Raw genomic sequence first — 24,134 nt, forward strand, 5'->3', positions numbered from 1 at the left:
TTTTATTCAGGTTCAAAGATGCAGCTCCTCCATTTAAAGAGCACTTGTTATTTGGGAGGAAATGGAGGCTGGAGTGTTTGCCTGACACTAAAGAAAGAAAAAATGAATGTTGGCTCTGCAATGAAACCCTCCAATACAGCCAGCCTGACCCAAGCAGAATTAATCAATTGTATGCTCTTTTAGGAAACCAATTACTTTTATTCTTTGGCTTTTGGCTTGTCCAAATGCCAGTTTATAGTGATACTGTCGTAAGTGACAGGAAAGTGTGGTAAGACTGATGTGTCTCTCCCTCTCTCTGGCAGGCACTGTACTGGATTTGTCATTCTATATAAAATACTAACTGCTGTATGATTGCTACAGGACTACATGTTGTCATGCCAATTAGTATGCTCTCTTCTTTTCGACTTTTTTTTCCTCTCTATCTTTTCTTAATTCAGTAAACAGTGCCTACTAGACCCATTTTGTATTCAGGTTTATTCTCCAGCTCCACTGCTGAGCAATGTTAGGATCTCACAAAAGGTAATGAGAAAGGTTGTAGTATTGTTTTGGTTTTTTTTTTTATTGGAGACACTTTAAAATCTTAAACAGTAAATAAGCAGATTTTCCCTTTCACACATATAAAAATAAAAAAGGAAAAATCTAATATAAACCATTTTTGGTAACTCACCAATCTTTTAGCCTTATGAACATTGTGATTCCTTGTGTTTTTTATAGGGCACACTGTATATATTCATCAATTGGTTTGTTGCCTGCCAACTTGACTAATTTACCTTGCTTTTTGTATCGTGTAAAGGGATAAACTAGACCTTCTAAATACTAAAATATAACATTATATGCCATGCTCAAGTTGTCTATCATTCATTTCCCTAACCTGCCTTCATATGAAGTTTTTTCATGTCTCTAGGAATTTTCACCATCTATTTCTACTGCATCTTTTTTCTAGTTGAACAGGACATACTACAGAGAAGACTATACACTGGATTTATGCAGTAGCTATAGAGCATTCTATTTTTACATCACATTTACAAATATATAGCATTCTATTTTTACATCATATTTACAAATATACAGCATTCTATTTTTACATCATATTTACAAATTTTAACATTTTGGTTGTTTTTATAACTAGCAGCATACACCAAGCCTGGGTTTTTAATGAACTTAAAATTTCAGTTAGTATCAATACACACGAATGCTCAGATTATTCGTTGAGTATTTATTAAATTGTATATGTCATCAGTGGGTTTTAGCCATCACTAAACTAATTCACTTGCTTTCTTAATCTTTCATGTTCCCTTCAAAATTGTAGTAACCTGATCAATAAAACATCCTCTGAAAATGGGACTATCTTGTTGCTAACTCCTTTTTCACAGTAACAATTGACAAGATACATCTGGCTACCATTAAGTATAAGAAGCTTTGTAACACAGATATTAGGTTTAATATTCTTGATGATGTACATAATACCTCAAATAACCTAAATTTTCAGCCTCTTGGATGAGCACTCCTTTGCAACTGTGAGAGTGTTTTAAAATAATAAAGATATTCCTTCTCTAAACTGTTGTAATCCCAGAGAAAGCCTAAAGATTATTCTGCTGTTTTCCTTTTAAATTGTATTTCTAGTTTATACAAATTCATTTAAGTTCTGTTGAACAGATGCAAGTATAACAGAAATTGAGACTGGGAGGCACTTCAAGGTGATAATCTGCAGATATGGTCTTGATTTAAATGGGACAACATCAGAACATATGGAGTAAATTTAATTGTCCTACCTTGATTGAACACAATCAGGATGCAGACACTTCTGTTATTCTTTTGTATTTGCTTCCCAGGAGGTTAGGAGTGTAGCTTCTGTCACTATAGAGTTCTACTTGAAAAAAGGTAAAAACATTGTTCCCTCAGGAAAAAGCAAAAGCAGGTGTATCATAAACCTGCCTGTGCTGCTGCAAACATGTGCATAGCACATATAAACTACAACAAATGAAACATTCCATCTTTGTAATAAATTGAAATACATAGTGCACATATGGATGAAAGACAAAGCCTATAATATTCCACCAAGATGTGAAAATACAGTAATGCTTGGGAGAAAAAAAAACTTTGAAGATAGGTCTTTCCACCACCAATCCTCACCCCAATTTGTTTACCCAGGTTTCACCCTATTTCTGTGACAGATCAGTCCCCTTTTCCCTCTTGCCTCCTCCTTTTCATTTCACTTGTCTCTAGGCCCAACATCCTCACCCTGCCACATTGTCTCCTGTTACACATCTTCTCCCTATACAGTGCCCATGGTGTTCTGTTCCTCAGTTCCCTGTTCAGTTCTGCGTCTCATTCTTCTTGTTTTGTCAGTCCATCCAAGCTTCCTCCTTACCCCAGTTCCCAGAGGAAACACTCACTCGTTCTCTTGTCAGCCTTTGAGCTGCATCTTCATCTTCCTCCCCTCCTGCCTGTATGGCTCCCACTTTCAAACCAGGCAAGCTCTTCTTTTAGTTGCTTGGTACTTGCAAAGGGTGGAGGATGGTCCTTATAGCAGCCTTCCAGTTTCTGAAGGGGACCTACAAGAAAGCTGGAGAGGGACCGTTTACAAGGGCATGGAGTGATAAGACAAGGGGTAATGGGTTTAAGCTGAAGGAGGGTAGATTTAGATGAGGTATTCGGAAGAAATTCTTTACTGTGAGGGTGGTGAGGCACTGGAACAGGTTGCCCAGAGAAGCTGTGGCTGCCCCCTCCCTGGAAGCGTTCAAGGCCAGGCTGGATGAGGCTTTGGGCAAACTGGTCTAGTAGATGGTGTCCCTGCCCATGGCAGGGGGGTTGGAACTAGATGATCTTTAAGGTCCCTTCCAACCCAAACCATTCCACAATTCCATGGTCACTAGACAGAGAAGTTCCCTTCTCAGCTCAAAGCCCAGTCCAGGCATGACCAGCAGATACAACAAAGAATCTGCTAAGATGCCCATGGCAACCCATGTAGTTCTTACTGACTATATACTAACTGCAATTGTGTTTAGCAGACTTGTCTGATTTCTGGCTGATTCTCAAGTGGAGGGCAACTGGCACACAAGTGATATAAAAAAACCCCACATGTTCAATCTTTGTTCCAAACACAGAGAGAAGTTTACAGATACTGAAAGGCAAAGTGACCTGTATTATTAACAATAGCAATGTTTAATATTTTTATAATATGTATATATGTTTTATTTCCAAGGTTGTTCAACCACCCATTATGAAGACGCTCTATGAAGAAGAGATGGTTTATGTATGAACTGTCTGCTATTATCACTGCCATTACAAACAGCATACCCTAAGGTATATTTGACTTAAAATAATTTAAAAATACAGCCAATACCACTATATTAACTTAGCATCTATACAATTCATTGCATTCACACAAAAAGAAAAAGCAATTTGTGTTGTACAGAAGGAAATAAAACTCTCTTGCTTCGATCCTAGAAATAACCCAGCCAGCAAACTTTCTGCAGATGTTTGTGTATAGAGCTCCTGTGGAAACTGCTTAATTGTCTGCTATGCACAGGAAAAAGGGGAAATGAGGCATACGTCAACAGATCAAAGAGCACACTGGAGCAGTGAATAAAGATCACACCACAAATCAAAATGAAGTAGCAAAATTTATGTTAAGTGATTTCCACTGGTGTTTAATACAAATTTCAGGATGGTTTGTTACAAATTTTTAGTCATTATTAAACAGCAGAATCTGCAATCAGCCAAGTCACAAAAGGAAAAACAGCAGTTTCCAATACAAGAAACTTTTTCCTAGTGTCACTAGAGTTCCTGCTGTCTCCCCGTCTGCCCTGCATTTTGGTTGTCCTCTTCAGATTCAGTGGATTTGTAGATATCGCACAAGCCCCTGCCTTGGTTTTGCTGAAAAAAAAAAACACCACCATTTTTTATATGAGTTAATTGTTATTGACTAGATACTTCAGAATTAGTGTAGGAAAAAAGGCTGGTTACTTTCTTTACTTTATAGCTGTCTTGTACTTGCTTAAAAACTAAGCAAGGTCTAAACCAGTAAGCACCATTCTCATGTATCCCTGTACCAGCGGAAATGGGCAAAAAGTACACCCTATTGATAAAGCAAACCAAAGCCAATGAAGCCAAAGCCCAATTCTAACAAGATTATCTTTCTCTAATTGACATTTGTATACATTCACAAGTCTGCTTTACCAGCATAGGAAGTCATGCTGAACCAAAAAAAAAAAAAAAAAAAAAATTGCAATTAACAATTAAAATGTTTTGTATTTATATAATGTGTACTTCTATAAATTTATGTAATTAGACATTTCAGGTATATATCTGACTAAAGAAGCAACTTCAGATTTCAAAAGTGAAACTTACAGCCTTTTTTCTACACTGGGCACACTTTGTTTGCAACACCCTAATTTTTCTTTCCCCCAGAAATTAACAATAAGCCATTTTAAACTGCATTTCCTATATAGTTGTCTGCGTCTCCTTTCTTTCATTTCAGTATTTCTACTTGCCTTCCTTTTGCCAATACTGTAATATTATTTTTCTCAAGTAATATAGATAATTTGAAAGTATTTTAAAAACATGCCCTTGATTAAGCTTTTTGAAAACTGAAATGCTACAAAGCCAAAATACAGAAAGTCCTACGCAGATTCAAAAGTTCCTATCGGGAACAATGTCTTTCTCCATTTCCCCTTCTTACAACTGTTCAGACTAGTTACAGTTCACTTTACAGTGGATATTCTACACTTACAAATAGGAGCTGATCTTCTAAAACAGGCACCATTTTTCTAAAAGAGCCAGCTAATACTTACACTGCAAGCTGTGGAAGAGAAACAGCCAATTTTGCTCAAGGCTGTACAAGAATTCAGGGTTTGGTTTCTTATGATGTCACATTTTTGTTAAACTAACAACACAGCATATTAAAATCTTGCCAGATCAACATATCAGTGTGAAAGCCAAAGCAAACATTTCATTAGCCTCTACACATGGAAAATCTGCATCACACACATGAATAAGACTGCATGATGCTCAAGAGCTTATCATCACCATCTACCCCCTGGAAAATTCTACAACTGAAAATGCTTTGTACTAGACTAAGAGTTATACATACTCAGAAGTCACGATTAATAGCATAGGGTAGCAACCTAATTAAAATATAAGCAGTTATTTATTTAAATTTCCCATGCAGATGCTGCAGACTCTTAAGACTTGGGGCTTGAGGAAACACAGCTGTTTTAACCTTTGATTTATACCACAAGAGTTTTATTGCAGGTTACAATAATGCCATTGGTAACCAAAGCTTCCTAAACCACTTAACTCATTAAACAGTATCTTAGTCTAATGGGAGTTTAGAATACACCAGAAATTCAGGATCAGATCCTACTTTCAAAGATACCTTATTGCATCTCATTCTTGAAACAGATCTGGGTTTACGGAAATTAAGCAGGTCCCTCGTGTTGTCAAAGGGGATGAAGATACTTAGCATCTAAATTTTTTTCTAGAAGACAATCAGTTCTACTTAGCTTAGCAGCTAACTACTTGCAAAAAACTGGGTTGTCAGCTGTGACATGCTTACCCTTCAGACTAAAACAAAAGCAAGAAAAGAGACTTTGAGAGTGTCACTATATTAATGGCACTCAAAACTGCATGCATGTTATAGATTACATGCATTCTATATCCTTGTTGAAGAGATTTATTTTATTCAACTGTTTCTTGTCCTCTCCTCCTTGTGGCTAAGTGATTGTAAAATTACATTTAAATAGCAGAAGTGGCATCTTTAAATACTAGCTCAGAACACAACTGCATCTGAAAATAGTGTTTGCATTTTGGTTTTCTTCTTAAAAGCACCTGACTAGTGCCGCTCTGTCCTTTTACTGTCTCTCCGCAGGGTCAATACAAAAACATTGCATCTTTGGCGTAGATCGCCATTTTAGTGTGATTACATTACTCCGTAACAACATTAATAAAATGCACTCTGGACTACTCTTTTTGCTCCTCCCTCTAGCATATCTGACGTACCATAAAAATAATGCTTGTATTTATCCAGGCAAATGTTAACTATTTGGTTTCAGCACAGTTTTGGCATTTTGGTAATTCTTTTCTACACAATGTTCAGTTTCTAACCTACAGCACTTTAAATATAATACACAGTGTCACTAAGCTGTTGCAGACACTTGAGTTTGGTACGTTTCTGATAAGCATGTAGATGGGAAGGGGAGACTTCAGAGGAATAAGTCAGTTGCAGTGGAGGATGCCAATCACTGACTAATCTGATACCTATGTATATGACATGCAGTTAGTATGAGACAGTAACTTACATGCAAATCAGAAAGAGATTTTGTCTTCATTATTTATGCACCAAGAAATTTTCCCCCAAAGAGGAAATACAGTTGCAAGATACATAGTCTTTAAAAGAGACATGAGTCAGAAATTAACATAGCATAGCTTGTAGTGATAGTGAGAACAGATATTCTGTTTCTCTTAGATCTCTGAAACAATTATGCTTCAGTCTAAAACTTTTTACATACAGTGAATTTCAACAGCAACAAGATACATGCTTATACGTATTGACTATTCATATTCAAGGAAGTAAAATAGTGCCTGGTCACAGTTACAAATAGTAAATGCATATCCCTTTATGGCACATAAAGCAGAAGTCAGAAATGCTTTCTTCCCTCCCCACCCCCCCGATCATTTTCACACACATACATTTACCAAAAAAAATCAGGGAAAGCTTTTCAGTTCAATATATTTCTCCTTTTCAGTGGATAACACAAGATTTACAGGAAATATACATACTCAAATTTGCTTCAGCTTCTGGAGTTCGTGGTGCAATTATCCCTAAGGGTGCCTTTTGGTGGTTTCTTCAGGAATATTCAGAGATAGCAGCAATGGTTTTTGGAACTTGCTTTGTATCCATACTCGCTGCATTTTCACTTTTTTCTTCCTGTTTACTTGCAATCGCCGATCAACTAAATTCTGTACTTCAGTTAATCCAGCCAAGTTGAACATGTTCCATACCTCATCTATTTTTCATATGAAGAATTATTGTAATTTAAAAAAAAGACAAGACATTTGTAGAATGTAGTAATTAACAACCTGCAGTTCAACCAAAGATGGAACTAAATCTGTTTTGTGATTTGAAAGACCAAGGAAACTGCCTGTAAGAAGTCTTTTGTTATAAATTCATTTTCACAGCTCTCAATTTATATTACAGTAAAAAATGTTATGTTGAGGCCCAAACCATGTTGGTTATTACTCACAGCATTCCTAGATCCCCTTTCTTTAGGAGGATCAGAGAAAAAAGAAAAAAGATAAAAAAACTATTGTGATGCTCACTTTCACAATTTCCAGCAGCTGGCTTAAAATATACCAGTCTAAGCTGACTGCCAACAGAACCAAGCAAGTGGATGGGCAAAGAGCAATAGTATCCATAACCAGGAATTTAAGTTTAGCTCCTGTAGAAAGAGCAGCCTCACAGCCTAGATTCACCAACACAGCAGAACAAAGTATCAGAGCACTACTATCAACTGTGCTTCCAAGCATGTTTATCTCAATTTTAAGAAATAAATCAAGTATGTCTTTAAATAACAGAATTTGAGCATACCGTTAGACCCAAGATGCTTAGACAAAGAGCATCCTGTGATGTCTGCAAGCAATCTTGCAGGACCCCAGATGCAACAAGTGTACACATAAATGGAGTTGTTTTCTTATAACAGTCAGCTTTGGGCTTTGTAAAAGCAGAGAATTTTAAAAAAAGGCAATAAAACCTTTTTTTAAATTTCTGTTTTAAGATGAGCTTTTATAACCCTAATCATCTCAAGAGACACTCAACCCTTTCTATAGAACTATACTGTTTCATACCTTTGGTAAAGAAATATACCCTGGTTCCATCTCCTCGTACGTAAAAGTTTTCTGACAAGCAATGACCTAAGAAATTAGAGCAGTAATGAAAAAGGACATGTCACTTTATTTCAAAAAAAGTTAAAATGAACAGTGAACTACAAAAGCATTCAGGAATTACCTTTTTTAAAACGAAGTTGAGCTGTATCATATCTTCCATAGTCTCGAAATAACAACATTCCTCCAGGTTTCAGGAGTTTAGCCAATCTGTTTACAACACCTTGCATCCTTAGAAAATAGATGGGATACTGGTGAAATTTGCAAACATAACTGTTTTTTTCTAGATGCTTGGAATATACATAGGTTTCCAAAACTACTGTGAGAAGATGTGTCTATATTTACTATAAAAAGGCCAGGCACTAGTAAACAGGAAGAACTCTTTAGAAAAAAAGCATCTAGACCAAAAATTTAAAAGGAACTGTAAGAGAATACAAACTGGAAAGAGAAAAGGAGCCCTCCTCCTTCACTTCAACAGAATCTAAAGGATGAATTAAAACACAGGTTTTGAGTATATGGGTCATATGGGTCAGTGAATTAACAGTTAGCTATGTGCACTGGTGACCTAGACTGAGCCTTCTTGCTGTACATTGCAAAATCAAGGGCTTGGAAGGCAGACAAAAACTTACCTGATTTCTGATCATACTCACAAAATCAGTATCTCCACACCTAATGGTTGAGGATGGAAAGAAGAATCTGAATAGTATCTCAGGAGAGGAATCTGGCAGAACTCTGTCTGGAGATATTACTAATTAGAGGAGGAAAGTCTGCATCCTCCAAAATGCTGACAAGTTTGTGAATCTTGGCGGTATCATCAGCTCTTCCTTATCAAGATTACACCAGCCTGCTGTATGTATGACAGGAATAAGTACCATACACAGTACTCTTTCCTCTTCACTAGACCAGAGCATCTTCATTCTCTTTCTAATCTTACCTTGGAGCTTCTTATAAATGCATTTGCATTATTCTGCAAAATACGTTACTAATGAATAATGGCTTGGGTTTACCTCACTCTTTCAGAATAAACTGAAGGACTCAGGTTTTCCACATTCATGAAAGATCACAGAAGGCAGTCTGCACCTGGTGGGCTGCAAGGCAGAAAAGTCCACTTGCCTAATTCAACCCTTCTTCCTACAGGGAAGCGGATAGACCATGGAGAAGATGTGGAACCAGAGTGAATGCAAAATGAATGGAAAGGAAAGGCAGGGTGCTGTATCTGAAAAGAGCTAAAGAAGAGTAAGTCCTACTTAACTATACAAAATCAGCATACCATTACTGTGTACCAAGAAAACCTCCTTACACCATCCCTGTCTCTCAGATGGCCTTACCCCCTTGCCCCAAGAATGTCAGAACTCAAGCACTAATGCAATTTGGTCCTTACACAACAGCAGTGCAGGCATCTAACTCTGATTTTGACGGGACAGAATTAGGAGGTAGTTCAGCAGAAAATAATATATCTACAAACAAATTAGAACAAAAAGCAGAATACACTTTTTAAACACGGAATTCCCTTAGAAGCAGCGAAGTGCTTTAAAAGTTGTCCTCTTTGCTCATAGTCAACCCAGGCAACCAAGCGTGCTGCCACAAACAGAAAAGGCAGCACCACCTAAGAATAAGAGACTGCTCAAGACAGGTAGTTGTGCACAGAATTACAGACTTGCCTATATAAACATAAGTTTTGTACACAAAGAAAAAAAAGTACATGCATGAAAAGTGAAAGTGCTTTGAGAAATCTCATCCTATAGGACTAGAGCACATTATATGGCTTGAAGAAAGTTTAATACCTTTCAAATTCTGCAACCAACTTCTAGAGGGGCCTTCTAGCAGAATTGAAGTGTGTTAAAAGTGGGGTACAAGAGCAGCAATTATCAAAAACTAAACACAACAGCCTGAAGAGAAATCATGAGGTAACAACTGTACTGAATACAAATGTGTCCTTCTTACGTGTATTTTCAAGGTCTCTGAAGTATTTAAGTTCTGCATCCTCATTTTCTTGGCTTTCTTTTTCATTTCCCACTTTCAAAGCTTCCAGAAAAAATGTATACTGAGCAAGATCAATCTGGATTACATTTGCCTTTATGCAGTCATTTTAATTCTATGAGATGACGGTAATGACTAACAAATCTTTGAAAAGTGGGTCTTACAACATAGGTAATTACACGGAAATCTTTATGTGTGTATACGCACACACAAAAGCATCCATGTCAGCCTTTAGATATTAACATGGGGGCGGGGGGGAAGAAAAAAAAAAAAGACAAACAGATTCTCAAATGACTAATAGGAAAAGATCCACCAAAATTCTGACAGAACATCTGATTACTGCTTCTACAGGCAAAGCAATTGAATGAATGCATCTCTATTGTTCAATTTCTTCCTGGCAGCATCACCACAGTTACAGAGATCTGAAATCTACTGCTTGAATTGTTTTTGAAATCTGGACCCAGGCTTTGCATGACTCAAGTGCTCATCTCTGAACAAACAGGAAGGAGCAATATCCTATATGGGAAAGATTTTTCTGTAAAGCTAATCATTAATAACTTAGGCAGGGAAACAGTTCTCAGACTAAGGCAAATACTGTTCTGTTTGCCAAGCCCATTTTAATGACATTCTTAAAGTAATAAATGTATTACCACACATACAGCATGTATTTCCCTTCATATGATCTAGTTAAAGGAAGAGTCAGGGAATTTAACTTACGAGCCCTCTTCTGCATTTTTCCCATTAAAAAAGGGCATTTTCACAATCAGCCAGCCTTAACAGTCATAAAGTTTGGCTCATTAGACATTGAGAGACATTAGTAACAAGGCTAACAGCACTCAGCGTAACACTATGCATGAAAATTAGATCAAGTTTTCTTAATCCAAACAAGTTACAAAATTCTGAATGCATTTTGATTTAAAAGGCCTGCATGTAAGCATTTGCATGTGGCTACATAAGCAACCTAAGTCTCTATCAACACATTGTAAGGTGTTAAATCATGAATGTTTGATTTTGATCACTAAAAATAATTTTCTTCTAGAAGACTAGCAGTCCACTTTTTTAATTTGTAATTTTCTTGAATCACTGTTACTTTTAATAGGGATTTATTTAGTTACATTATACCCCTTGTATTTTGACAGAGACAGGAGGCTCACTAATGAATTAACCTGACCAGCTTTTCTCTTGAAGCCTAAAAAGGGGAAACAGCATTTAAAATACCTTGTTTTTTATATATATTGTAGCTTAATAAATAATAAATTAAAGATTCATCACCTTCTTTTACTATTCTTGAAAACCTTCAGTGATAAAAGAGATTTAACCCATTTGCTTTGCCCTTTAGTCTTCATTTACCTGTCAGGATGAATAGTAGAGAGCACAAAGACAAGGAGAATGACATCCAGGATCTCATCTGGAAAAGGATAGGGTAAAGCATCATCACACACATCATGAACAAAGGCAGAACACCAGGCTGAATTGTAGGACGAATGTGACTGTCAGGAAAAAGATGAAAAGAGGCACAGAGAGAACAGTAGTAGTTAATACGTTTACTGTGACTCAAGAAACTTTTTTTCTTCAATTATTCAGCATTGTAAAACATCTCATATAAAAGCCTATTCTGTCTGCTATCTTACTCAAGCTGAGAGGCAAGCTCACTGATGGTATTCATTCCTCTCTGCATAGAGTAAGACTTTGTTCTTTGGAATATTGAAAACTTCAGTTAAAAGTTGTCAAAGCCATCACATTCTTTTTCATGAAGATGGCTTCCTGGCAGCCTCCTGAATTACAGGCTTAGAAGGTACTCTAAAGTGAGCATATGAATTACCTTTACCAGCTCCACTGCTCCTGAAGCAAAATCACAACAGTATAGAAAGGTTCCAGGTGTATTGCTAGGAAAACAAAACCAACATCAGTTAAAAAATTATTATTGTAAAAGATGAAAGTCTACATCAGTGTTCATGGAACTACAGAGGGCCCTTTGGGGTTCTCCACAGGTTCGATCAAGCATGCCTTATTGATGTCTAGCACATGGAAAGCCACATAGGTTGTAATGAACCAATAGGGCAGACAAATTCATAAGAATACCAACAGGCAGTTAGTATAAAAAGGAGAACTATAGCCTTGTCAGGGAGGAAGTGAAAAAGAAAAGAAAGAAGGTCACAGAAGGCTGTCAGGATTGATGACAAAGTCCTGGTGTTGTATTACATAAATATGTCACATTTTCTTACAGAAGCACTGCATTAAGTCTCTCTCATTAGCCCATGTATGCAGTTTAATTAGCAATATGATTTGGGCAGGGGAGAGGTGTTGCAAAAGTCATCCACAGTTTTGTAGAGATTTGGGTTCCCATATGCCACCTTGCTGTGCTTTTGATTATGATTACGCAGTATTGGTTGTTTCCCTCCATTATCCTTTATGTTTTGTAAGCCAAGATGAATAACAATTTCCTGTGGCACTGTTTTCCCTTCCTCTCCCATCCAAGACCAAGCCAGCTGCAAATTTCCTTGTACAATTCATCAGATACTAGTAACTGTAGGGAGAAATTTTTTTAACCTCCAAAAAATTAATTTAAGAGAAACTGAGCAAGCCCCTCAAAACCTACTGAGGGATGACCTCATGGTCAACTCATGATCAATTAATCTCTCTTAAAAAATATTTGAGATTTTGGACAGACAGTTTCTTTAGAAAGGGAATCAATAAACTCTGGCAGTGCCTATAAAATCTCACAGTATACACAGCTGAGTTAGTGACCTCTCTCTAAGGGCTCACAGGAGAACCCTTGTGGACCAAAATATATTCCATCCTCATTGCTGAACAAAACTTTTCTCAGCTCTGTGCCCACCATGAGAGTTGATGAGTTGAGATATTTATCATGGATGAGGACAAGCAGCCTGTCTTTGGACCTAGCCAGTCCCTTGGCTGATTACCTAATTGACTTGTCAGGATGTTATTTCATTTTTTAGAGCAGAATAGGAGCTATGTAAAAAGTCAACTTAAAATAAAGACACAGCTTGATCTGGATGGTGATTTCATCATGCATTGTATTAAAAAGCAGTAACTTAAAATTTAAGGAGGGTAGGGGGAAGTGGTTTAAAAGTTACGTTACAAACCTAAGTCCAAAATTTTTTTGCAACCAGGGTACACTCAGACTTGACAGTGGCTTCTTTTTATATGTATACAAAAGGCAATTTTTGTATTATTAAATTCAGAGTAAACCCAAGTGTTATATAAAGCCAGGCCTGCTAAGAGATGAGAGATGTTTCCACCAGGTCATATACAAGACAAATGTGTGAGTTGTTCAATGTATCAACCAATGTGATTGACTGAAAGGTTTGCATAAGAATAGAGATCTCCAGGAAAAATACCCAATGAACAGATTCTTAATTATCAGAAATACCAACCTATGACTGATGCCTCCTATGAGGAAAACACAAACGTTTGTCTCATCTTTTTTAATACAGCCACATGATATCCTTTCCCTAAATAGTTTTACTTTCCAAAGTTTTCACATGAAACAGGGCTCCCCTTTCATTACATGCTGTCTAAAGCAAAGCATTTGTTGTGGGATGAAGATGCAATGCTAACACAGGTTTCATGACCCTGGTGCATCACTCGATTCCCCTACACTCTGTTTCCATATCTGCAAAATGGAGTATTTTTGTATAGTGGTGATGCTAGCAATCAGAATTCATTTATAGAATAACAAACTATGCCACACTCAAGCTCTTGAAGGTATGAATAAAAAAAAAACAAAACCAAAAGGAAATCTATTTCAGCCCTTCATACACACACAGCCTTTCCAATAAAACCTTCCTGCCTACATGGAAGGGAGGACATGCTGTCGTAACAGCTTTTTCTAAAACCAGGAGCTAAGTGGATTAAGATGTTTCAAGGAATTAAGGAATGCAGTACAGGACTTGTGCCTTCCTTGACACTAAAACCTGAAGCAATATGACAAAACGTACCAGCCAAATTCAAAAATAATACAGCTTCTTACCAGTAGATCACATGCCATCTACTGTCTCTGATTTTGGCCTTTTGAAGATACATCTGGTAGCTTTATTGCGACATATAAGACAACAGAACATTTCACCTGCCTGAGATTATCTACAAGTATCGGTCTGAATGCACCTGAAGACAAACCTCTTGAGCAAATATGGTTCCCTCCAAGACTAGGGTTGACCAGTACGAGGAGTATCTGATCCTACCAACATTATCTGTGGTCTGCTAGCAATAAGAATTTCAGGGCTCTAAAACAGTCCACTCAACACTTCCTGCAGCACTGGTCTGGCATCAACATTTAAAGAAAATTAAGATGATGAGAACAGAACTTTCATATTTGAAAATCCAGCACTACATACCATAGAACTTTCAAAATAGGAAAGACACTGTTTCCAGCACCACAACCAACCTAAAATCAGAAGAGAAACAAAAAGTTAAAATAAATGAGCAAATAAAGTCATGTATTTTTTTTATTTTTGTCTTAAATTAGTTGGTAGGTAGGACCCACTAGACTTAAAGGTATGTTGGACAGAAAAGGTATAAAGAGCTGATACCACAATTCTCAAATCTCTTCTACAATCACATTTCTCCTCAATGTCTTTCTAAAGTTAGGAGAGAGTTCATCTCACAAACTAAACAGGAAAATGCCATATTCTTGTCCAATTTCACCATTTGGCAAGAATGCGTCAAGTACTTGTGCTTTAAGACAGAGCACTTTAAGACATAACTTTCCTTAGGAAATTAGAAACCCAACTTCCAGTGAAAACAGAATCTGACAATCTAGCCCTAAACTCTGATTTGAAGAAACTTTAAGGGAAAACAAAGCCCAGATCCTAGGTTTCTCTGAAAGTTTCTGCCATAAATGAACATAGTACATCAAATTCTAAATGTTTACTTCCTCAATACTTACTAAGTATCTTTATCAGGCTTTTGAGCAATTAAGTGGAGTTCTATATGATGGGTAGAACATTTGCAGTGCATTACCTCTAATATTCTGTAAGTGGCATCACTACCAGGGAAGGATTCTAGCCTGCCAAGTTCTTCTCCACAGATTTTACCCTGAGGATTGTCAGTAGGAGATTTTGCTTCTTTTTTATTACATACATATCCTTGTACAGAAGTAGAACCACCTCCATAATTTTTCTTCCAATATTTTTCTCCTTCCTCAAATATTTCATTTTTGTCTGAAAAACTGTTGGTACTATTTATTTTTGTGCATTCTGAAGATATTTCTTCTGTTTTCAACTCTTCTCTCTTTTTTTCTGGAAGAATTTCTGGAAACTCCAGAAACAGCCAATTGCGATCCTTGAAAAAGTTATTTTTATGAGTCTTGTAAAATTCATTCCAATATTTACTGGCTTCTCTCTCATATTTATCTGAAATTAAAACAAAACCTTGGTGAATATGAGCTTAGCTACAAAATATTGTAAAGCAATATGGAATTTGATCCCCAAGTATACAGTTTAAAAATCCGTAGTTTCCCACATTGTACACATTTAAATAAAAACATATGGATTTTGGATCTTACCTTAATCCGTGCTCAAAATAACTCCCATGAGGGCTTAATTAGATTTTATGTCACTTAGGATGGGGCAGACAGGTTTTCTGCATCATCATTATTTTTACTTTTCTTTAATGTAGTGACAAAATAGAACGGCATCACCAAAATATGCAATCCTAAGTTTCTTACACAACCTTTCATGTCTCAAATTATAAAAGCAATGCATCTTTTAAATTAAATGTTCTCCATGTTTTTCCTATTTAAGAAATATTAACTTGAAATTAATTTCATGATTTATGAAACTCTATGAACAATTGCAAATTTGTTGGTAGCTAGTCATTTGTCAAAAACCCCATCAATTAGAAATCCAGTTCTGTGAACTGGAGTGATAAATGCTACTGCATAGCCAATAGACAGTAATTCACTCTTAACCTTTCAACAATGCAGTTTTGACAGAAAATAACAATACAGTCAGAAGCAACATACTGGCTTTCTTACTTTCAAACCACTTCAGAGAGTCTTACAATAGACTTTTGTGTTAACTTTTAATTCACAAAACATTCTAACTGAATATTAGAATGTCAAAGAATAGGACTGGAAGGTATTTCACCCAGTCGGGGAATTTATACCCCTTCTCCACAGAAATTTGTCCAACTTGTTCTTAAAATACCACCTTTCATATAGGTTTGACAACCTTCTTCTGTAATATATTACAGTCCTTCACCATCTGTACAGTTAAAAACCTTTTCCACTTCCTAACCTGAAATTTCCTTATTGCAATTTAAGTCCAGTAATTCTTGTCCCATTAACCAAGCAGATAAAGCAAAGATTATTCATTTCTCTTTGCAATACCTATTTACTTATTTCAAGTCTTTTACTATGTCTCCTGTAAGCATTCTCTTTTCCAGATTGTCTAAACCTAACTCTCTTCTTTGTTTCCACAGAAGTCATGATTTTTAGACTTCTGATCATTTTCATTTTTCTTCTCTAGATTCTATTCAATTGATTAACTGCTTTTTGGTGCTGTATTCTGGTAAAGGCATTATCAACGCAGAGCAAAAGGAATATTTTACGAGGCTTACAGGCTGTAATCCTGTTTATAACTCCCAGCTTGCCATTTTGCAACAGCATGACACTGCTGATTCAGCTAGTGATTCACCACAACCCTCAGATCATCTTCTGCAAAATGACTACCTAGGCAATTGTTCCAGAACCTAGTATTTTTTTCAAGGAATTATTCCTAAGCAAAGTATTCCACATTCATTTTTAGCAAATTTATATCTTTCAGATCGTTCCCCCCTGCCACCCTGTTTGTCTGGATCTTTCTGAATCCTAATACTGTCCTCCATCATACTTGAAACATCTCTTCACTTAATATCATCTTCTAGTCTCCCATTTCCTGAGGTCACTAATGAAAATAGCAAGCAGAACTGGACACGGAACAAAATGCTTCTCTGCCCAGCACAGCCTTCCATTCTGAAAGGATCTCTCTAGGCATTCATTCACCCAAAAGCAGTTTCATTAGCTCTCACTTGCCTAACTTGCTTATGAAAATGTCAAGTAAAGCAAGTCAGAAGCCTGACTAAGGATAAATTTCAGGACGTCTGCTGTTTTTTCCTTATCCCCAGGGCTTGTAACCTTCTCCAAGAAGGAAATTAGCTTGACTTTACATGATTTATTCTTGAAAAATATTTGTTGGCCAGTATTCATCTCCTTTGTTTTTCCAAACCCAGTGTCTGCAAGCTCTGGATTATCTCTTCCAGTATTTTTCCAGGAATTGAAACTAATTATGTGACTCTTCTCTTTTCCCACCTCCCATTTTAAAAACTAAATATTCTCTTTTCTGCTTCCCCAGTCATCCATGTACTCTATGGATGTACTTTGTAACCTGCTCTTTCTCAGTACAAGAACAAGATCTTTCCTCCTTCTCACTAGCACTAATTGTGCTAGCCACTGGACTGCAGCTAACCTTTTCAAAGGAAGGCTGATAAAAAGATAAGAATTACAGCTTTTTCAATGTCTCTTTTGTTGATGGCTTTCCCTTCCTCATCCCTCCTAAGTAGCAAACTAAATCTTTTTCTTGTTTTTTTCCCCTCATTCCCAAAGCATTTACAGAACTGTTTCTTGTTACCCTTGATGTCTCTTGCTAAGTGTACTTCATATAATGTGTTGCCTTTTTTATTTTGTCCCTGCTCACTTACACTGACCCATTGCTTCTTTTAATATAAACGCACAAAGTAAATATATGGTGCACTTCTACTACTACTCTCATTTAAATCTTAACATACTATTTCTTAAATCGCTACAGCTTTTCAGAGATAAACAAGGCTGAGAATTATCATTAGAGGCACAGACAGGCAGTGGGAAGTGGCAAGGAGGTGGCAGAATGCCTTGTCCTAGAAATCTGCATAATTTTTTTAATTTAGCATTTAATAAGTCTAATTGTATTATTAAAGGGCAAGACCCAACCACGCAGAGTAATTGTACAGACTTGTTTTATCATTTAAGTGCAGAGTTGATTGAGGTCATATATCCCAGATTTCAATAGTGTAAGTTGCACATTCATAGACTGCTCAGCTTCAGTATAAAAAACAAACCTTCTACTCAAAAGGTTCTTAAATCATTATCACTCCCTGTTGTAGTCACTACTTCTCTACAAGTCTGCTCAGAACCCTTGTACTTAAATTCCCATCAAGTTTTCCAGATTCCAGAACTGAAGGAAAGCAATGGCTAAAGTCAGCCTTTCAAATTGTTTGTGTGGTATTACATAGGTTCAAGTGAAAGAACACTTTACTTTCCATTCTTTCACTGATCACTCGTGCACCACTGTGTAATAACCACACATGCAGTATTATTATAATCAATTTTTTTGTTTCATTTTGTATATTTAAGTAGCCCGACAACTAAATTTTCCAAAAGCATGTTAAAAGGACAAAACTAATAAATGTATAACGTTCTGAGACAAAAAATCCCTTACTTAGTCAATTGATTTTTCTCCTTAACAGAATCTTTCAACACTAGCACGCATGCCTGAGAAGAAATTGGACATGCTAGTAAGTAAATCAAATTCCTAAAGGTAGTATCATGAGTTCATTCAGCTTAACTTCTCTTAATGATGCTCACCAGAACTATTCTATTTTAGTGATGTAATAGTATTGTTGAAATCTGTCTTGTCTTTTTCCCTTACTGTAGTTTCCAAGGCCTCAAAATAACCTGCTCATTAGCTTCAGCCTAGTTCACTGTTTACACAAATAGGCCAAAATGTACTTCTACTTGCAGAATGAAGCTGAAGCTTTCTGAAGGAACGCTATCAGCAATGCTCACCTATTCAAGTTCTAAACAGAGGGGCATTCATAGGAAATGTCCTTGGATTCTGGTATTTCTTGGCAATAGACAAATGCCTGATTATTCCATTTCTCACCAGCACAAACTAAGTTCTAATTGATTGTAGATGAAGAATGAAAGGTTCCATGAGCCACATGGTCACACAGCTTACTTTCCAATTATGAACTATTTTTCAACTTTTTATACAAACCAAATGAAAATATTAGATGTCATTTTTCAAAACCAAACATTTTACTCCTGTATTTAGATAAAGAATGAGAGACTTAACAGAAAGAGGCAGGATGACAATCCCAGAGCATTCAAAGTGATGAAGAGCACACAATCCAAGACACATTCCCAGGTAATTCAAATAAACTCCAACACGTGCCCTAGGTACATCAATGAAACTGAGCACAGGATCATAATAACACTATCTGATTTGACAGGTTCAAGACATGCTGAGTAAACTGAGGCCCAGGACACCCAAGTAATTGTTTTCAGAATATCTTTCTAATAAAGGAACAAATTAAGAGTCCAGTCTTCTATGTTACTATCAGGCTGATACTCCAGGTTTAGTATACATAACTAACCTAGAGTTTAGTCTAGGGTTTGGTTTGCCAGTTTGAACCTAGAGCTATCATTCTTCAGAAACGCAGAATACATTAAGTTTCCCTTCTGAAGACAGCCATGAAATTCCTTAATCATTTACAGAGCAGACTCTGCATGATGTATTGGAACACCATCCAGACAAAGCGAACTCACTGATTCCTGAAGCACTCCCAGCTCAGCCTGGCCAAAGCAGCAAGCTGGGACCAGCTAGGACAAGCACAACTTTCATGGCACTTAACTGAAATATGGCGCAATGTACAAACACTAGCTCTCTAAACAGTCCACAAATCATTAAAAAGCATTTGAATATTGTACATGGGAACTTTCATCCCCATCACCCTAGCTGGCTCTAAATTCATTCCCTTTGATGAAGTAACAGTCCTGTGTGGTAGGAGTTTTATGCTGAAGAACTGCAAAAGGAGCCAGAATGTGCAACTGCACCATACTGATATACTTGTTTTACAAAGAGCCTATTGCCCCTGCAAATGCAAAATTGCTCAAAGAAGTAACTGAATTGCTAAAAAACCACAACACTTTAAGACAATCTTTTGAGGCAACGAAGGGAAAAGAAACCCAAAACAACCAACCAACCAATTTAGACAGGAGAAAGCAGAAATATAAAGAGTGTTCCTGGATTTTAAAGCATCTTTAAACGCTCTAATAGCATAAAATATGAATTTTTAAGCCATTATGAATTTGTTACCTTGGTCTTCCCATTGGACTTTCACAAGTGAATTCTCTGCTGCTCTTTCCTTGGCATTTTCCTCTTCTTCTCGTGACCACTGCATGTGGTCCCTACAAAAGGCAGTTGAAGAACCAGTCTTTAAATAGGATTTTCCATAATGTTTTTCCCAAACAGTCACAGATTAGCTACACTGTCTCAAATACATTTTCTTTTTGAATGCAAGCAAATGACCACAAGGAGACTGACAGTTAAAAACTAAGTTTCAATGCATGATAGATAAAAATTAATTACCAGTTAGGTAAAACTCAAGTGATTAAGAAAAATCTTCCAACTGCAAAGAGACTGAAGTAGTATGCATTTTTTTCTTAATAATAGGATTAACACATATCTTGTAAACTGAGTGCATTTATAGGAATGTATTTTGAGTATCCCATTAGAATTGTGTTTAGCTGGATATAATAATAGACCTATCAACAAACACCCTGATGCAAGAAACTTCTCACATTACTAATGTTTATGATGAGGAACAAAGGTCATTTAGCAAAGGAAATCGGCTACTCCTGAACCAGGGAGCATAATCCACCTATTCAAGTGGAACAGGTGGAATTGATGAACAAGATTTTACTTATTTGGGTAACAGAGACAGGAAACATTTAGAAAAAAGAAGAATGAGTCATTCATAAGAAAAGACAAGCAGTGCTGCAATGGTTCCAGAGTCTACGCTATCTACATATATGTGAAGTGGTTCACCAAATGTTATATTAATCCATTAAATGGTCACAGAACCAAGCCAAGATCTGACCCTGATGACTGAAGTGCCTTCCCTGCAGATTCTGTGTTTGAATTGGCCCACAATGAGGAGTGCCCAAAAATGTGTTGCCGGCAGCTTTTAAATGCAAATTGGCTATCCTTCCAAATCGTCCAGTCACAACAGTTTTAGAAATCAGATTAAATGAGATAATATAATTCAAGTAATCTATTAGATCCTAATCCTACTGAAATCAATCAACTGAAAGCCTATGACTAAAATTCCATCAGTTACTATGGGAAAAGGAACAAGGTGTCAACTTGAAAAGAGTTGATTGTCTCTAAAAGCTAACAAGCATCTTCCTGTTCCCCTCTTGGTGACATATAGGTAATTTAATTCTTAGACCTTCACTGTTCCTCTTTTGTTAATTGTGGGAGACTAATTGGTATGTATTTGTCTGCTTGCCTCAGACTTGATTTCCGCATCTTTACTGAAATATTTCTCATTATTGTCCCCAGCAGGTTGCCTCTCCCCTTCCTGTATTTGTTCGTATACCAAATGTTCCTGTGCAGTGTCAAGGCTCTGACAGACATGCTGTAGTAGAATAAAACTGAATGACTGAAGCATTACTAGGCAGCCATCCTCTTGGAAAGACTTGCTTCCCTCACTGCTATCACCATTTTTGACCTTGCCTATTCTAGCAAGCTGAAACCAAGGACTATTCAGATGGCAGTAATATACAGTCAGCCCTTCTGACAGATGACCTGCTGTGGTGTAAGCTTTAACTGATCATTTTTAATCCATCATCATGTGTCTGTCAGAGCCCTTAAGGGTTCTACACACAATACTATAGGTGCCTGAAGTCCTCCATCTTCATCAACAACTTTTTTTTCCTTTTGTCCCTGCTTGGAAATTCATGAAGTTGGAGAAAGATCTTTTGGCTCTTTCCTAGAAATTTCTATATGGAATACCCCAAACAACAGGACTGCAGCAGCACTTCTTGATCAAAATCTGAAAAAGAGGGGACATAGCATAGTTCTTATGCAAACTATTTACATAGTTTGAATGCTTCAAATAAGGGAGCTCCTTCAGCAATACAAGCTGTCAGGAACACAGAAGAATTCTAAGCACGTGAGTGTTTAAAAACAGCAGTGTTTTAAGCTGAACATTGTCAGCAGCAAAGTAAGCTATCCATTTTAACCACACCAGGAACTGTTAACATGAGTAGGCCTGACATGAGATCAAGTGATGCTACTTTCAGTTCAGCTTATTCAACTTAGCCCTTTTCCATTAACTTGTTTGCTAACATAGAGTTTAATTATCTCTGAAAACTAACATGTGAAAACTATGCCAATTACTAACCTGAATAGAAGCAGACTTTTTTTTTTTGCTCCAGTGTTTAGCATCATTCATTACTTCTCTCTCAAAATGACAGAAAAGCACCACAGCAAATATCTAAAGCATTAGTTCCCAAATTTAATTTGCTTAGTATTCCTAGCAGCAATGGTAGCAGCTCTTGGCTCCCTGCCAATTCACACACAGGAGAAAAGAAGGATGCCGTTTTATGAAGTACCAAAGTTGATCAGTGGAAAACAAAAGGACATAAATCCTCATACATCAATGGTAGGGCAGATGAATCTCTTATGCTCACTCTGCATGGTCTATTTAGCTCAACCACCACTCATCCTGATCTTCCTTATCTCCCCACTGAGAACCCTGCTGATTCAGTGAGCTTCAGATCCAAGGACTCCCCCCACTTCATAGCCAGGTTCTTGATTTACGTCCATGCAACCTCTGCTCCTACTCAGTTTCACCTGTTTTCCCTTCTGAGCTACGTCGATTCATCTGCAGATCCACTTTCTGAACCACCCTGTTCCTTTCAATCCCATCTTCACGATCCATACCAACCACCTGCATCGTAGTTTGATAACTCTGTATTAGACTGTCATCGAATGCTAGCAAGAAAAACTGAAGCTACACATGATCATTTATTTGGAAGGAAATTAAAAAAATGAAACAAAACTGAGTTTTGTCAAAGTACAATGTTACAGAAAAAGGGTGACCTTTTTATTAAAATCTTCTCCTACCTAGACTGTATAGCCTACATTTGAATCATCATTCACACTAGTGAAGGATTTTTCCACCTAGCAGGAGGTCCTGAGTCTGGAAGATGCTTAAGAACTCCACTGCATATAGATTTATGAAACACGGAGATAAACTTTACCCTCTTTCAACACAATAACCAGCCAGCTTCCAGCTTCCTTGACCAAGGAACTTAGAGGATTATGGATAACTCCAGATTTGGCCTTAAAGTGGTATGTGTTGGGGACCATGGCTTGGGGACGTCTAGTTTAGAAAACAGTAATAGGTGACCAATCTATTTGCATATCTTACCTCATGAATTAAGCCTAAATTTACAGACTAAAAAGAGTAATGAAGCTATTAGTTTATTAACCAGAAGACAATCTTCCATGTCATATTCTTCTCTTAAGACCTTTTTATTCATCAGAATTTTATTAAACTTTTGAATTAATTTAGATTAAAAAGTAAAATGGACCAATTAACAATTAAAATGGACTACTGAAAAGAATAATAATTTTTAAAAACCCAGCAAGTTGGGAACTTCATTTCAGAACAAAAGCCTGCCCAGTAACTTCTCTGACAGTTGCCAGCAGTGGACACCTCTGAGGAAGGTATAAGAACTACAGATTACTTTTATGAAGTAAGCTTAAGCCCTGAAACTTGTCCTCTGTTACTCCTATGTTATGTTACCCATTGGTTATCATTAGCCACATCCAGTTGCTTTTCTAATTTTGCTAAATCCTTGCTCTCAAAAATGGTGTGTGGCAGCAAATATATTTTAAAATTATGTAGAAAATAATTTCTTGTATAGCTTCTAAATTCCCCACTTTTCATCAATTATTCTTTGTTCTTAAGTTATGAACTATAGGAATAAAAATTCCTGGTTTTCCAAATATCTTACTTAGATGTTCTTCTACTTTCTAGATAGATTTAGATATTCTTCTACCCTTCTAACACTTCCTGTAACACTTACTGTTTTGTAATCATCTCCTTTCCATGCTCAAAAATCCTAGCCTTTTCAATCTCATTTTTCCCCACTGTGTTGACTAGCATTCTCACTCATTTCTGAGCCCCCATTAATCATAAAAATACCTTTCAGAGAAGGAGATGTACTGCTGCAAATCAGGGCAATTCTTATGCTTGTTAATATTTACATGATAATGTTTTCTCTGCTATTACATCACTTATTTATGTTAAAATTCAGTTTACTTTCTTTGACAATTGTGCACTGCATGGAAATCTCTGCTGAACTATCTGTAACATCTTCAGTATACCTTTAGAAGAATACAAGAAATTTACATGTACCTTTTGAAATGGTGTCA

The 24,134-nt window shown here is 36.8% G+C and overlaps 1 protein-coding gene across 13 annotated transcripts in view; it reads right to left on the reverse strand.

The window, feature by feature from the left end:
• The window catches only part of METTL8 (methyltransferase 8, methylcytidine), a 102,631-nt gene that overhangs the window by 8,953 nt on the left and 69,544 nt on the right, over window positions 1-24,134 (reverse strand). For 8 of the 13 annotated variants that reach the window (XM_054829326.1, XM_054829319.1, XM_054829325.1 and 5 more), the window contains exons 4-12: window positions 20,001-20,092; window positions 14,848-15,239; window positions 14,223-14,272; window positions 11,687-11,750; window positions 11,215-11,354; window positions 8,009-8,115; window positions 7,849-7,914; window positions 6,784-7,010; window positions 3,614-3,879 (exon numbers count right to left, since the gene is read on the reverse strand). In XM_054829326.1, coding sequence (XP_054685301.1) covers window positions 6,826-7,010; window positions 7,849-7,914; window positions 8,009-8,115; window positions 11,215-11,354; window positions 11,687-11,750; window positions 14,223-14,272; window positions 14,848-15,239; window positions 20,001-20,092 — 1,096 coding nt within the window. In that variant the 3' untranslated portion in view covers window positions 3,614-3,879; window positions 6,784-6,825. Of the gene's footprint in view, window positions 1-1,772; window positions 1,868-2,396; window positions 2,567-3,613; window positions 3,880-6,783; window positions 7,011-7,848; window positions 7,915-8,008; window positions 8,621-11,214; window positions 11,355-11,686; window positions 11,751-14,222; window positions 14,273-14,847; window positions 15,240-20,000; window positions 20,093-24,134 lie in introns of those variants that run through there. The other 5 variants (XR_008577550.1, XM_054829320.1, XR_008577552.1 and 2 more) reach the window with 5 other exon arrangements.

Source organism: Grus americana, chromosome 6, assembly GCF_028858705.1.
Source record: "Grus americana isolate bGruAme1 chromosome 6, bGruAme1.mat, whole genome shotgun sequence".
Classification (NCBI taxonomy): Eukaryota; Metazoa; Chordata; class Aves; order Gruiformes; family Gruidae; genus Grus; species Grus americana.